At 40.9% G+C, this 17,151-nt stretch overlaps 1 protein-coding gene and 1 pseudogene across 1 annotated transcript; both read left to right on the plus strand.

Moving 5' to 3' along the window:
* Positions 1 to 2,007: 2,007 nt before the first annotated feature.
* On the plus strand, positions 2,008 to 2,862 carry LOC133252049 (histone H2A.Z-like; annotated as a pseudogene).
* A 2,538-nt stretch (positions 2,863 to 5,400) lies between these two features.
* On the plus strand, positions 5,401 to 8,961 carry SCGB3A2 (secretoglobin family 3A member 2). Its single transcript, XM_061423909.1, has 3 exons — positions 5,401 to 5,573; positions 8,258 to 8,439; positions 8,817 to 8,961. The coding sequence occupies exons 1-3, from the start codon at positions 5,519 to 5,521 to the stop codon at positions 8,838 to 8,840; spliced, it is 261 nt and encodes an 86-aa protein (XP_061279893.1). The 5' UTR covers positions 5,401 to 5,518; the 3' UTR covers positions 8,841 to 8,961.
* Positions 8,962 to 17,151: the final 8,190 nt, after the last annotated feature.

The raw sequence follows: 17,151 nt of genomic DNA on the forward strand, positions 1-17,151 counted from the left end.
AGAACTATCATTCTTCTCACAGAGACAAAAAGGACATGGTATATTATTCCATCTGTTAGTGTCATCTTCAGTTTCTTTCTTCAGCATCTTATTGTTTTTGCCTCCTTAGGTATTTTATTCTTTTCTGTGAAATGGTAAGTGGGATTGTTTCCTTAATTTCTCTTTCTGACCTTTTGTTGTTAGTGTATAGAAATGAAACCTAGTTTTATATCCTGCAGCTTGATCAAACTCATTGATGAGCTCTAGGAGTTTTTCTGGTGGTGTCTTTAGGATCTTCTATGTATAGTATCATGTCATCTGCAAGCAGTGATAATTTTATTTTTTCATTTTTAATTTGGATTCCTTTTAGTTTTTTCTCTGATTGCTATAGCTAGGACTTCCAAAACTATGTTGAATACAATTGTCAAGAGTGGACATCCTAGATTTGTTCCTGATCTTGGAGGGAATGTTTTCAGCTTTTCACCATTGAGAATAATGTTAGCTGTGGGTTTGTCATATATGGCTTTTATTCTGTTGGACTTAGTTGCTTCTAACAGTTTCCTTTAATATAATCAAGAAGAGGCAGGAGTCATGCTATATTTCTAAAATCTACCACAGAAGAACATCAGCCAAACATGCTCAATAAATGCTTGTTGAATGACTAACTGAACTTCCACTCCCAATGATGAACTTAATCTCCACAAAAGTTCATTCAAAAAACACACCCCAAATTAATTTAGAAACTATGACATTTGTTTCCTTTTCATTTCTTCTAATGAATTATTTATTAACAAGTGCTTGCTGGAAAAGCTTATTCAGTTCAGTTCAGTCGCTCAGTCGTATCCAACTCTCTGCGACCCCATGAATCGCAGCACACTAGGCCTCCCTGTCCATAGTTTTTCAAGGTGAAGAAATATAAATCAGAAGAAAGGGCTCAAATTCTGGCCACATTATATATATTTAAGTGACTCTGGCAATTAATTCATTGCTTTCAGCTTCAGACTTTCTTATTTATAAAATGGGATTAAAACTGTTTATCATCAGGGGTTTTATGAGAATGAAGTGGATACCATATGCAAAGTGTAGGGCCTGGCACTGATTGGTAGTTCCTAATAATATTATCAAGTGTGTAAGATTTTGTGTTAGGATCCAAAGACAAACAAGAAAAAGTTCTTTGAGATGTTTACAAATTAGTCCTGGGAAAGAAGAATGTATTTTATATTTACGCAGGTCATCAGATCAGGAGATGACTGCCATTTTAAAGATAGTTTGTTACAGCGATAGATCCCCAGAAAAAGGGCATGCCACACCCCAGGGCAGTAGGGTGCATGGGAAGCTCTGGCTTTGTCAGGAAGGTGTGGTAGGGGAGTGGGCAGGAGCCTTTACTCTGGTTTCTGTGGGAAGGGATGGGGAGACAGGGTAAGCAGGTTTAGGATAGGCTAGTTTGAATAATTTCAGTGGGCTCTGTCTGGGGTGTAGGCACTGTCCCTAGCTGTTTGGTACCTGCCTGGGCCTCAGGGGGTAATTGAAGCAGGCAGACAGTGGCCCAGTGTTGGGGCTCCCCAAGGAGGTGGTTGGCAGTGTGGGCTGTAGATTGGCTGGTTTGCTTAGGAAAGTACATTCCCAGGTGAGTCATTTGCTATCTAAGAATTAGTTAGCCCTGGGAACAGTAGTCCCTCCAAGATCAGCAAGGCCCCAGAATGTCAAAGTATCAGAAATATGGACTAAAACGACATGAATAATACATGGACTCAGGACACAGGAAGCATGGGAGTAGCCAAGCCTGAATCTCTTTTCAGGTCTGACTGTACCCCTAACCCTCTTTTTCTCTACAATCAGTGCACCCTATGAGCTTCATCACAGCACCTAGGACTAGTTCTTTATTTGTTTACATGTTGATTGTTTGTTTATCCCATTACGTTGTCAGTTCCATGAAAGCAGGAAATTAGCTTGCCTTGTTAACTGCTCCCGTCTCAGTTCCTGACAGCGCTGGGCACAAAGATGCTTAATAACTATTTGTTGGGCAGTTTGAATCGCGGTGCGACGAAGGAGTAGGCGGCGGGTTCTTGCAGGGTGTCTGACTAGTCCTTTCTCTGCCTTGCTTGTTTGAGCTTCAGCAGAATTCGAAATGGCTGGCGGTAAGGCTGGGAAGGACTCCGGAAAGGCCAAGACAAAGGCGGTTTCCCGCTCGCAGAGAGCCGGTTTGCAGTTCCCGGTGGGCCGTATTCATCGACACCTGAAATCTAGGACGACTAGCCATGGACGTGTGGGCGCGACTGCCGCTGTGTACAGCGTAGCCATCCTGGAGTACCTCACCGCAGAGGTACTTGAATTGGCAGGAAATGCATCGAAAGACTTGAAGGTAAAGCGTATTACCCCTCCTCACTTGCAACTTGCTATTCGTGGAGATGAAGAATTGGACTCTCATCAAGGCTACAATTGCTGGTGGTGGTGTCATTCCACACATCCACAAATCTCTGATTGGAAAGAAAGGACAACAGAAGACTGTCTAAAGGATGCCTGGATTCCTTATTATCTCAGGACTCTAAATACTCTAACAGCTGTCCAGTGTTGGTAATTCCAGTGGACTGTATCTCTGTGAAAAACACAATTTTGCCTTTTTGTAATTCTATTTGAGAAAGTTGGAAGTTTAATTAGCTTCCCAACCAACCAAATTTCTGCATTTGAGTCTTAACCATATTTAAGTGTTACTGTGGCTTCAAAGAAGCTATTGATTCTGAAGTAGTGGGTTTTGATTGAGTTGACTGTTTTTAAAAAACTGTTTGGATTTTAATTGTGATGCAGAAGTTATAGTAACAAACATTTGGTTTTGTACAGACATTATTTCCACTCTGGTGGATAAGCTCAATAAAGGTCATATCCACCACCCCCCCCCCCAAAAAAAACACAAAAACTATTTGTTGAACAAAAAAATGAAAACAGTTGTGTTTGATGGTTTTGTATGTGTGCCTGTTCACATGCACATATTACTGTTCATGTAAGCATGAGAATGTTTGTGTTTGTGAGAGAGTGTGTGTGTGTGTTGCATGGAGGAGGTTCCAGTCTTTAGTCTAAGCCATCCATGTTTACAACTAGGTTTTGGTAAAGACAATGTCTGGTCTACTGCTAGATGGGCTCACCAGAAATCTATTAGCACAGGGGTCTGAGGAGCTTCCTGGGACAGAGCTCACCTCCAGGACCAACAGACCAGCTGGAAACGGTGCCACATACTTCAGAGGTGGAAAAGGAGAAGCATCTGTGTGTGTATCGCTCTGTTTCTCCTGGATTGATTTAGCCTCTTGTGAACTTGTAACTTGGCACTTATGAGAGAGAGGCTGTTTCCAAACTGAAAGAGCTGTTTTGACCAAAAGCTCTATTATATTTTAGTATATGCTGTGTTAGGCAGAATCCAACCAAAAAATCAAAACCATAGCCGGTGACCACACAGGAAAAATTTAACTTGAAAGATAATTTACAAGGTGCTAGAAAGGCAGCTGAAGCAACCAGGGGAAAGATGAGTCAACCCAGAGATTAGAAGGTGCAGGAAGCTTCTACTGCTTCTTGGCCAGGAGGGACAGGGAGAGCAAGTGGAGTCCAGGCTGGGGCTGTGCCATGGAAGCTGGGACAGTGGTGGTGCTCCCTGGCTTGGGTCGGACCACAGGTGAAAGAGCGTTTCTGGAAGGAGCCATAGAGAAGTGGAGTCACTGCCTGAGATGTCTCCTGAAGCAGAGAGAGGGAGAAGCATCCTGTTGTCTCCCTTTCTCTCCCCTCCAATCTTGCCCCAGGGCCTCCTGTTTGCCCTCCCTAACCAAAATGCCGTCGGCCAGGAAGTCTGGAAACCACAGTTTGGAAAACTGAGCTTCCCATAGTGCAGGGCAGAGGGGGTGGATGTGCACAGAGAGGATTTGAGAACAAAATGGAAACAACCAGCAGAGATAAGGGCAGTACTGGTTCCATATTCTGTCAAAATGTCATTAACATAAAAATAAAGGATGACATTGACTCGATACCACTTCACCACATACAGCCTTGGCCATGTGAGAGTTCTGGCTTGGGATAATTCCCCAGGAATAGATGAAGCCTTCTCGGGCAGAGAAAGCAGTAGAAGGGGCAGGATTGAGTATGTGTAATACTCCATATATGCAGTAATACATGCTCTTCTCCGTGTAGTTTATAAAGTAGCAGAAAAATAAAGAAATGGCAGTTGTAACTCAGCAATGTATGGAAATGAACAACAGGTGACATTTATTAGGTGTTAATCTTGGGTTGGTACAGTTACATCCTGTGTCTACATAATTATATTAAATCCTCATAATAGTACCATACCCTCAAGCTGGGCCCCAATTCTTGGCCTGGCATCTAAAGTGGACTATGCTTTGATATATCTTCCTCAGAAGGTTCTGAGTATCCCCTCAGTGGAGGGGGTGGCTGAGGTCAGCAACGTCATTTGGCTAGCTAGCCCTGAGCTGAGACTGGGACCCACCTGGACTCTGATCTCTATTTCTCTCTTTCAAGGTTCATTCTTTCTCTTTTTCTTGCACTAGATACGCCAAGGAGCTCTAGGGCTTGGGCTTACAGATAGGATCCTCCCCTGGCCAACAAGTATTTCATTTGCATGATTGCAAGGGACTGGACTGCTAAAAGGCTTCTGACATGCATGTTTTGGTGACCCAAGTTATTTATACGTATGGGATCTTGTAAAAAAATTTTTTTCCCTCAGGGTCACACCCCTTCGGGACTGTCTTGCTGTTAGCTGCTAAATGTCCTATTTTAGATGAGGAGAACAATACTATAGAGTAACTATTGAATCCCAGGTCTTTAAAAAGGCATTTTTACTTTGGGTCCTGAACTAAATGAGAACACAGAGAAGGCCTGACCCTAGGTGTTCCCCCCAGATAGGTGGGAGGCACTAGAAGTGGTAAAATATCTTGCCATGGTAAATATGTGACAGGATTGGGGAGGGTAGAGGTAAATTCCAGAGAAACATGGTTACTAAATGCCATTAAGCTGAGTCTATATTATTTCAGGGCTGAAGGGACCTCAGAATTGTCAACTGGGGCGTTCATCAGGTAATGTGTTTCTCTGAAATTTAAACAAATAGAACACTGGAGGAAAGCAACAGAGCCTTAATCCTTTTAATCCTGATACAAAACCTTCTTTTCAGAGTTCTTCCAGGGAAAGGACTCAGAGCTTTTTGCTTACCACAGCCCCCTATCCCACTCCGTGTCTCATGTAAGAGCTTGTGGTGTGAGAGAGCCTTGAGGGTGCTTTAAGTTAGGGCTTTGTTTCTCATGGGAACATGAGGGAAAGTGGAAAAAGCCTTCAATTTGTTTAGAGAGGAAACATGACCTTCACGCTGTTCTTCCCAGGGGCAAGTCAAGTGGTCATGACTGAAATCCAAGTGCTTGGCATATAAATATGTGTGCGAGCAGAAGCCACTGCCACACTTGGTACAGCAAGGGGAACCACTGGCTCAGCGGACCCCTTAGGTTTTCCAGTTTAATTTTAAACTCCAGGTAAATATCACAGGTAACGCGCCATGAAGCTGGTCACTGTGTTCCTGCTGGTGACCATCGGCATTTGCAGTTACTCTGGTAAGTGGCCTGGAACACATGATCTCTCTCTACTTTCTTGATAACAGGAGCACAACTAGTGAGCCGAGGCTCCTGGCGGCATATGGTGAAGGGAGTTTTAGAGCCACAGATATTGGTAAGGTCAGAAGGGACTTCAGATGCCTCCTGCTCCCAGCTCCAAGCTCTAATCCAACACAAGTTATCCCTGGTGTATCCTACAAGGAAATTAATCAGCTCCCACTGAGGGTCAACAAATGCACTTCATTACTGAACTCTGGCCACCATTGATTTCCCTTAATTTTGAATTAAGATTTGATTCTTTCATGTTTCTGAAATTATATGGAGTCATCCTTGCTCTCGTCTCTAATCAGATTGCCATGCTGGTTCTCTTGAGACATAGCTACTTTTCTATGTTCATACAATCAACAGGTATTTGTTAGATGGCTATAATCTGTTGGGCACTGGGTAGGCTTTGGGAGATTCAGACCTGAATCAGACATGCATATTTCTGTCAAGGTTCTTATAGTCTGGCAGAGGAGTGAAGACTTCTACAGAAGTCACTATTGTACTGGTCCACTGTGATACACAATGAAAGTACAGATAGAGCTCTGTGACAGGGGTGAAGGGTGAACAGTTCCATTTCTAGGTAGGGTATGCTGCTGAGTTGCTTCACTCGTGTCCAACTCTGTGCAACCCCATAGACGGCAGCCAACCAGGCTCCCCTGTCCCTGGGATTCTCCAGGCAAGGACACTGGAGTGGGTTGCCATTTCCTTCTGCATGAAAGTGAAAAGTGAAAGTGAAGTCAATCAGTCGTGTCTGACTCTAGCGACCCCATGAACTGCAGCCTACCAGGCTCCTCCGTCCATGGGATTTTCTAGGCAAAAGTACTGGAGTGGGGTGCCATTGCCTTCTCCGAGGTAGGGTATAGAAGCTGGCTTTTTGGAGGAGAATGGCAACCAATCCTTTCTTTTTGGAGGGAGTCATTTTAGCTACAGGAAGATACATTTGGGTGTATCTGCAGAATACATCATAATGGCTGCTGCTCATTTGGAGAACAGAAAGCTTTGAGGATCTCCCCTCTGAAATATATAAGTAAATACAGAGAAGACACTCACCAAAGTGCTGAAAGTAGGAAGTAGGGAGATTAATCATGAGAAACTGTGTAATACCCACGCTACAATGGTGACTTTGACTTGTGAATTTTTGAACTAATTTGTAACTTCACCTATTTGGGCTATTTTGTCATTCTTTAATGTCTAGGGGTACCTGAGGAGAGGTGGCAGCAGAAAGATGGGTGGGAAGGATATAAATATCCCTTTCTGGAGGAGAACTTTGGGTGGGAAAATAGGCAGTAGAAAGTGAAGGGAAAATAGGTGTACAAGCTCCATTTTTTTTTTTTTTTTTTTTGAATGAGAAAACAGAAAGGATTGCAAAGGAGGCTGAAGTGTTGGCCAGCAGTACGGGGGGTGGGAGTGCCAGCAGGAAGATGTGTTTCTCATGTATGTGCTTCTACATCTGTGTATTTACATACATGCACATGTATTTTGTAAAAATATGTATAATATGCATTTCCCCCATTCTCTAACATTGTCTATGTGAAAGTTATCTTGCTGAAGATATAAAATGCAGTTGTCCCATAGAATAGCCATGGTAGTTCCCTATTACACTTGGGGGGAAAAAAAATCTCAGACTCATTCATATGACATTCAAGTCTGAAAATCTGACCTCACTCAGGTTGCAGCCTCACCTGCTTAGCACATCCAAGTGGAAATCTGAAGAAGACTCACCATCCTGTGTATGATCTTTGATCTTATTATCTTGGTGTCTTGGTAAATTATTTTCCTCTTCTAAATGCTGCTCCCCTTCTTTACCTGTCATCATGATATTTGACTCAAGACACAACTATGGCAACATCTATTCTGGGAAAATTCCTGTAACACTCTCCTATATTAGAATTAATCATCACTTCTTCCGTGTTTCCATAGAGCTTTGTCCATAATGTTAGCATAGCACGTGCTGCACTGTGGCATACACAGCTCTTTACTGTCCATCAGATTGCATGGGTTCTCTGAGTCAAGTATCTTATTTTATTCATCTGTGTATCTGCACCAACTGACTTAGAGTCCCTACTCAGTTATGTTTGTAGCACTGAGTTGAATTGGTTGGGAGCAGTTTCCTGGGCTCCAGTTGGGTCCATTCATGTGTCCAAGTGGAAGGTCATTATAGCATCTTTCCGTTGGTTTCAAACTTGTGGGCTGTGGAGACAGCCACATGCAAAGTATATCCCTGTCCAGTCAATCACTGGTATCTACTGAGTTCATACTGTATACCAGGGTCTGTTCTAGGCATGGGGTACAGCAGTGAATAAAACTCAGTCCTTATTCTCAAGGAGCATACATTCTAATGAGAGGATGAAGGTTAAATAAATAAATAAAGGTTTAATATTTTAGGTAGTGGTAAGAAAAATAAAGAAGGAGCGTGACTGGTGATGCCATTTTAGATACATCTCTGAGAATGTAACATTTGAGGAGAGACCAAATAAGTGAAGAAGAAAGACATGTAGCTATCTGGTGAAGGAAAGTTCTAGAGAGATAGAACAGTAGGTGCAGAGGTCCCGAAGCAGAAGTTTTTGGGAAATCAAGATGGAGCCACCGATAGAATGGAGGGCGGTGAGCTCTCACTTGGGATTTCTTCTGCTCTGCAGCTACCGCCTTCCTCATCAACAGTTTGCCTCGTCCCGTGCCTCTGGATGCTCTCCCACTCCTGGACCCACTGAAGCTTCTTCTGAATACTCTGGGCATTTCCGTTGAGCACCTTGTGGAAGGGCTGAGGAAGTGTGTCAATGAGCTGACACCAGAGGCTTCCGAGGCCGTGAAGAAACTACTGGTAACTACAGCCTGTGGGGCTAACTTGGTCAAAGGTCAGGGTTTACCCACCCTGTCCAGCCCACTCCCACCCGACCTGTTCTCATTTGTGAACCTGTGCTTCCCTGTCGTGGACTGTACCCACACACATTCAGCATGTCCTGGAATCTCAGGGCAAGTGCAGTGTCCACAATTCTAGAAGGAATTTTTGAATGAGAAAGATTTGTGTTCTGGTTGTAAAATGTGTGCTACTTCCCAGCTCTGTGATTCTGGGTGGGACTCAATCACTCTTGAGCTTTTGTTTCCTTGTCAGGATAATGGTGGTGAAATAGGATATTGACTATCTGCTAATGACATGTAAACTGCTCTTATTTTTAATATTGTCCTTTTGACTTTCAGGAGGCGCTCTCATATTTGGTGTGATGGCAGAAAAAGCAAGAGTGGGGAGGGAGGGAGATGATGCTCTCCCTCCCTCCCCTGCAGAAACTCTTTCCATCCTAAAATGTAGTGGCCCCAGAAAAGAATGAATAAAGCATTGAAAAGACTTCAGTTTGTCCTGTTTTTGTTTGGGGGACTCTATTCAGAAGGGCCTAGTTAGATAGTTTTGTCCTTGGGTTATAAACTCTAGACAGTCTGTTGTTATAAAGACAACTCACATTTCCTTTTTTCTTTTTTTAAGATGGTACTTTATTTATTTTTGCACATTCATTTCAACATTCCTCACCTTTATTTTTTATTTATTAAAATTAATTTTATTGGAGTATAGTTGCTTTACAATGTTGTGTTAGTTGCTGTACAGTAGAAACTAACCTAACATTGTAAAGACAACTCGAATTTTCAGTAAGGCGTAGTCATTCTTCCCCTTTCCTTTTTCTTATTATCTGGTGATTTTTCAGACTCCTTATGTTCTTATTCCCCTACTTCTAAAGACATTTTAAAAGATTTTTGTTGAAGTATAGTTGCTGCACAATATTATAAATTATAAGTATACAATATAGTGATTCACAGTTTTTATTTTTATTTATTTATTTTTCTTTTTTTTTCTTTTATTTTTTAACTTTACCAAGGTTGCACTCCATTTGTACTTATTTGTACGGGTGTACACAATACACTCTTGTAGCTTATTTTATACATAGTGGTTTGTATCTCTTTATCTTATATCCCTATCTTGCCCCTCCCCACTTTCCTCTTCTCACTGGTTTATTCTTTATATATTCTATATCTTTATATCTATATATTCTATATCTCTATATTCGTTTGGTCTCTGTATCTGTGAGCCTGCTTCTTTTGTGTTATATTCACTAGTTGGCCATCTTTTTTAGATCCCACATATAAGCAATATTCTACAGTGTCTGTCTTTCTTTGACTTATGTCACGTATCATAAAGAAACTTTAAAACATGAAATACAATAGAAATTTCCACGTATTGTCTGATAAGACTAAAGTGCTACAAAGCTTGTTGGTTGGGAGTCTACATCAGCAGAATGTGAGCTTATATTAAGTCTGTAGTTAAATTAAGGCCACCCCATAGCTTCACAGAACTACCACCAAGTTAGGTTGCTATTACATCATTCTAAAATATCTTCCCTTTCCTCAGTGCTACATGTACAATGACTCCAGAATTATCTTTTCCAAGATAACATTCTAGCTGTATATGACCACCGATAAAACAGATTTCAAGCTCCTTAGCATGGCGTATAGGGTCTTTCATGATCTGGACTTATTTTACATGCCTCGTCTCATTAATATTCCTTTCTTCACATGTACCCCAGCCCCAGTCATGCTGAAAAGATAACTAAATCTCTTTGCTGCTAACACATTTTATGCCTTAATGAAAAATCAAGCTTCTTCTCGCCTGGAATGTTGGCCCTGGTCTGCCTCCAGACTTGGACTTGTGCAAATCTGGGACTATATGCCCTCCAATCCATTCCCCATGTTCCCCATGCTCTACTACATGGTGGGGGCACTGAGGGATGAGATACTGACCCATGCAGGTGGTTCCCAGGTCGATCTCTCAGGTAATTATGAAAGTTGACGTTGTTGTTGCTGTTGTTCAGTTGCTAAGTTGTGTCCAACTCTCCACAGCCCCATGAATAGCAGCACGCCAGGCTCCCTGTCCTTCACAATCTCCCTGAGTTTGCTCAAACTCATGTCCATTGAATCAGTGATGCCATCCAATCACCCTATCCTCTGTCATCCTCTTCCCCTTTTGCCCTCAATCTTTCCCAGCATCAGGGTCTTTTCCAGTGAGTCAGTTCTTCATATACTTTGCCAAAGTATTGGAGCTTCAGCTTCAGCATCAGTCCTTCCAATGAATATTCAGGATTGATTTCCTTTAAGATTGACTGGTTTGATCTTGCTGTTCAAGGGACTCGAGGCACAAGCAGGAGATGGGTAGTGGGAAAAGGGGAAAGGCCAGAGTATGGCTTCCTCTTGCTCTCTATTTGAGAGAAGTCAACTGTCTGTACTGGGTGTGAGCCACCAGTTCCTGCTGGAGAAGTTTGTTTTGGTTTTAGTTTTTGCCAGGTGAGCCAGTTCTTGGACTCTGGTTGTACCATCTCTTCTTTTTCTTTCCAGCTGAAGTTCATAGTGGCTTTCTGTTATTATCAGTTTCTAGGTTGCCTTACATCACCTAGTTAATTTTTTTAGGTCTTCTCTTATCTATTGAGTCAATTCTGTGCATTACATTCCTTCTGTTCTATGCATTAAAACAGTTTCTGTTTCTTGGTTGGTTCCTGACTAATACAATGTTAACTGTCATCTCCTCTCTGGAGAGGATCTTGATTCCTACCCTTCCTTAACCCCATATTGAAAATTTTTTTTAATTTAATTTTATTTTTGGCTGTTCCCTGACCAGGGATCGAAACTGTGCTCTTTACAGTGGAAGCAGAGTCTTAACCACTGAACTTTCCTAGCTGTCAATATAATCTCCATGTTAAGTATGAGGGGACATGGGCAAACCTATGGCTGAGTCATGTTGATGTTTGGTAAAAACCAACTCAATACTATAAAGCAATTGTCCTTCAATTATAAATAAATAAATTTAAAAAGAACTCTAAAATATATAGCTGCAACCTATATTTTTCCTTTGAGAAGAAGAAAATTAGTTATTTATAAATCACCTCCAACGGAAACTGTTTTTTAATGTTCAGCTCAAAAGGCATTTATATGGACTTCTTGTCTTTTAAAACACATACAGATGTTCTAATTCCATACCTCAGTATATAGCACTATTTTCCTTGTTGTATGGGGTCAGAAACTTGGGAATCATTCTAGGTATTCCGTCTTCTCAGAAGCCTAATTTTAGCTGCATCTACTAAGAATAGACTAGGTTGCCTAGCTGTGCTAATGCGTGTGTGCGTGCCTGCTAAGTCGCCTCAGTGGTGTCGGACTCTTTGGGACCCCACTGGCTGTAGCTCTCCAGACTCCTCTGTCCATGGGATTGCCAGGCAAGAATAATGGAGTGGGTTGTCATGCCCTTCTCCAGGGGATCTTCCCTATCGAGGGATCGAACTTGCTTCTCCTGTGGCTCCTGCCCTGCAGGCAGGTTCTTTACTGCTGAGCCACCAGGGAAATCCAGCTGTAGTAATAAATAATTCCAAATCTCATGGGCTTACATCCACAACATTTTAATTTTTTATCATACTGTATGACCATCTTGGGTTGGCTGTAGCTCTCCCTGTGTTGCCTGAATTCTGTGACCCAGAACTGATGGAACAGTCTTTGTCTGGAGCATTTCCGATCATCATGGCACATGGGGAAAGAGAACTTAGGTGATAATTACTTGGAAGTAGTCAAGTAATGTGGTAATTTACATTATTTTAACCCATTTTTGGCATCTTCCATTCATAGAATTGTATATGCCCTTCCTAAATAAGTCAGGCATGGTCATATGACTTGCTTTGGTCAATGAAAAGGACAGGATCACTTGAAAGTGGCAGCTTTAAAAGTTGGCCTAAGTTCTCTTTCCCCGTGTGCTGTGATTGGAAATGCAACCCAAGATGGCCATACAGTATGAGAAAAAAACTAAAATGTTGCAGATGTAAGACCATGAGATTTGGTGTGATTTATGACTTTCTAATTGGTAACAAAGCCCTGCTAATTATAAGACTTTTTCATATCTATCATATACATTTTCATTATCACTACTGCTACTGCTTTCCCAAAACCTTGTCATTTATCATCTGACTACTCTGTTAACCTCCCAAATATTCTCTGTATTCCCAAAGCTGATCTTTTCCAATCTATCAGCCACACAGAAGGAAAAGTGATTTCTTAAAATAGAAAAATCACTCCAGCTTCAAACTCACTGAAAGATTTTTAGTGCTGATTGAATAAAAAAATAGTCAGACACTATTTTAAACTAACAAACATACTCAAATCACAGATTAGACATACTGATTTTCATACTTGGTCTTCCCAGGTGGTGCTAGTGGTAAAGAATCCTCCTGCCAATGCAGGAGAAATAGGAGATGAGGCTTCAGTCCCTGGGTCAGGAAGATGCCCTGGAGGAGGGCACGGCAACCCACTCCAGTATTCTTGCCTGGAGAGTCCCATGGACAGAGGAGACTGGTGAGCTAAGTCCAAAGGGTAGCAAAGAGTCAGACATGGCTGAACCAACTTAGCACACACGCATTTTCATCCTTATATCAAAATCTTCTTTCTCAACTGTGAAATCAGTTGAGAAATCAGATTTTACTTACGTCTGTATTCTCAGCACATAGTACAGAGTCTGTAGGTGGTCACTGTTGGGTTTGTGTTTATTGAATGGATGGATTTCTTTCTGTTAAGTTTTATCTTGTTGGGTTGATCCTTTCGTTCTCTCCTATCAGTTGTATTAATAAGCTGTTCATTTCTCCTACTTTGTGGCATTTTACATGTTTAAGAAAGATGATAATGCTTTTATTCAAGGTGTTAAATGGAGAAGCCTGGGGCAAAAGTTCTGTTTCACCAAGTTTTAAGTAATAAATGTAACACAGCAGTCTGAAGGATTTTTTTCTGGGGGTGTATCAAAGGGAAGGACTTAGTTATGAAGGACAGGCTATGTGAGGGAACATAGGCAGAGCCTGATGATAAACATTTGGCAGAAGTTGATAAAATTTATTATCAAAGTGACAACACCAAATGCTGTCCAGCATATAGAAAAACTGGATCACTCATACATTGCTGGTGTGAATGTAAAGTGGTACAGCTACTCTGAAAAATATTTTGACAGTTTCTTTAAAAACTAAGTGTGGAACTACACCATACAGCCCAGCAATTGTACTCCTAGGCATTTCTCCAAAGAAATAACATTTATGTTTATGCAAAAGCCTGTACACAAATGTTCATGGCAGTTTCATTTGTAATAGTCAAAACCTAGAAACTATCCAGTTGTCATTAAATGGATGAATGGTTAAACAAACTGCTATTTTTATCTACAGAATTGGAATACTACCAGCAATAAACAGAGAAGGAACTATCGATACACACAACAGTCCAGATGAAACTTCTGAGAATTATGCTAAAAAAAAAAGTGAATTATATGAAAAAAGTCAATCTCAAAAAGCTAAATACTGTGTAAGTCCATTATATAAATATAACACTCTCAAAATAACAAAGTTATAGAAAAGGAAAACAGATTTCTGAGTTCCAGGGGTTAAGAAGCAGACAGGAGTAAGAGGGAAGTGAGTGTGGTATATAAGGATCCCATGAGAAATGTTTATGGTGATAGAAGTGCTTTGTATTTGTATGTATTGATGTCAATACACTGTTTTTTATATTATAGCATCATTTTGCAAGAAACTTGGTAGAGAATATGGGGCTTCCATGGTGGCTCAAATTGTAAAGAATCTGCCTTCAATTCAGGAGACCCGGCTTTGATCCCTGGGTCACAAAGGTCCCCTGGAGAAAGAAATGGCTACCCACTCCAGTATTCTTGCCTGGAGAATCCCATGGACAGAGGAGCCTGGCAGGCTATGGTCCATGGGGTCGCAAAGAATCAGACACTACTGAAGCGACTTAGCACACATTTGGAAGATAATCAGAATACAGAAATACATATTATATGCAATTTAATTAATATAAGCTATATACCTATATATGATATATATTATATGCATATATAATTATATACACATGTGACATGTGTATATACATGTATATACATGTGTGTATAATTATATACCCGTGTGTATAATTGTATATACATGTATCTATATGTGTATGGAGAAGGCAATGGCACCCCAGTCCAGTACTCTTGCCTGGAAAGTCCCATGGGCGGAGGAGCCTGGTAGGCTGAAGTCCATGGGGTCGCTAAGAGTCGGACACGACTGAGCGACTTAACTTTCATTTTTCACTTTCATGCATTGGAGAAGGAATTGGCAACCCACTCCAGTGTTCTTGCCTGGAGAATCCCAGGGACAGGGGAGCCTGGTTGGCTGCCGTCTATGGGGTTGCACAGAGTTGGACACGACTGAACCGACTTAGCAGCAGCAGCAACAGCAGCATATGTGTATAATTACATCAGTTCAGTTCAGTCACTCAGTTGTGTCTGACTCTTTGTGACCCCATGGACTGCAGCACACCCAGCTTCCCTGTCCATCACCAATTCCTGGAGATTGCTCAAACTCATGTCCATTGAGTCAGTGATGCCATCGAACCATCTCATCTCCTGTTGTCCCCTTCTCCTCCTGCCTTCGATCTTTCTCAGCATCAGGGTCTTTTCCAGTGAGTCAGGTCTTCCCATTAGATGGCCAAAATATTAGAACTTCAGCTTCAGCATTAGTCCTTCCAATGAATATTCAGGACTGATTTCCTTTAGGATTTACTGGTAGGATCTCCTTGCAGTCCAAGGGACTCTCACAAGTCTTCTCCAACACCACAGTTCAACAGCATCAATTCTTTGGTGCTCAGCTTTCTTTATGGTCCAACTCTTACATCCATACATGACTACTGGGAAAACCATAGCTTTGATTAGATGGACTTTGTCAGTAAAGTAATGTCTCTGCTTTTTAATATGCTGTCTAGGTTTGTAATCGCTTTTCTTCCAAGGAGCAAGCATCTTTTAATTTCATGGGTGCAGTCACCATCTGCAGTGATTTTGGAGCCCAAGAAAATAAGGTCTGTCACTGTTTCCCTTCTGTTTACCATGAAGTGATGGAATATATAACCTTAATTCCTTTCTTCCATAAATCCAACAAACTATAAGAAACCCATTCATAGTTTTATATGAGTTTTCAAAACATTTTGGGCACATTTAAAAACAACCAGGATTTCCCTGGTGGTCCAGTGGTTAGGAGTCCATGCTTCTACTGCAGGGGGCATGGGTTCGATCCCTTGTTGGGGAACTAGGATCCCACATGCCCTGTGGCCAAAAAAATAAAGAAACATGCATCCATGAATAAGCCATACTTTATCTAAACTGACATCAATGTGAATATTTAAATCATTTCTAGTATGTTTTTTGTTACTTTGAAGAGTTCTACATATTTGCATTTATTTTTCTGTTTATATTTTCAGAAAAATCTTGGAAGTAGAAATGCAATGCCAAGAATTCTTTAGTGTTTAAAATTTTGATATCCACTGACAAAGTTCCATGTAAAAGAGCAACTGAGATCTGAGATTATTTAAGTCAGAGAAGATCCATTCCCAAAGATAAATTAGGGACCCAAGACAAGGCTTCTGGTGTAATTGTTCTGCCTAAGAAAGCAATAAATTCCTTTACTGGCTTGATATGTTGGAGGGTCGGGAGATGCAATATATGACATTCTATTTCTGGCCTCCGTGTTTAAGTCAAGTAATACAAACAAACAGATAAGAAAGTAAAACTTGCTGCGTTTATATAAAGCTTGGAAAAGAAAAGCTTGCAGGCTGTTGAAGCAGATTGAAGGCAGTAGGGGGCGCTCATAGGTCGTTAGAAACATCGAAGAAGACATTTTGTTACATGTTATCTATTGAAGATATTTAATAAGAAATTTCAGCGCCTTCTGTTGTATCAAATTTTTCATTAGGAAACACACCTAGATGAAAACGATCTAGATCGTCCTTTCTAGTAACTACCTATGGCTTTATTTTGAGCATTTTAAAAAGGTGCATTCTTTGCCACTAGCTGGGTATGTGTCTCTGTCTAAGGAGAACTTGTTTCCTGATTGAATGATAGTAACCACTAACATGACTAATAGTTATAGTAATGGTTGTTTGTTATTTGTTATATCCTCTATGTATTTTTAATTCAAGTGGTGATTGAATATAAATTACACTAACTTTGCCAGAAATTGAGCACACAATTATAAAACAAAATGAACATGGCCCCACAGATTTTGCAATGTGAAGAAAGACAGAAACTGTGTAAGTAAACACAAGTAAATAGATCATTATGAATTTATGATAAGAACAATGAAAGAATAGAATAGGATTTTAAGAATAGTAATAGTGACAAGAGGTTCCCTGTTTTATTTTGAGTGGTCAAGGAAGTCCTCTCTTTGGAAATGTTATTTAAGTTGGGACTCGAGGTTATGAAGAATCCATCTTGGCCAAAGAATATTCTGTTGAGTTTCCTGAATATGCAAGTATCCTGAGAGTCACAGGCAGTTTTGGATCCAGTATCTCCATCTCCATCAGTAGCACCACCACAGGTCCAACTGTGCTAGTCAGACAACTGAGAGTCAGATTGTGTTAGTCAGACAACTTTTGATACTTCCATTTCCATGACACATCATATCCAACTCATATCTTGTCTTGTCCACCTTGCTTC

The sequence above is a fragment of the Bos javanicus genome, chromosome 7 (assembly GCF_032452875.1).
Source record: "Bos javanicus breed banteng chromosome 7, ARS-OSU_banteng_1.0, whole genome shotgun sequence".
Classification (NCBI taxonomy): Eukaryota; Metazoa; Chordata; class Mammalia; order Artiodactyla; family Bovidae; genus Bos; species Bos javanicus.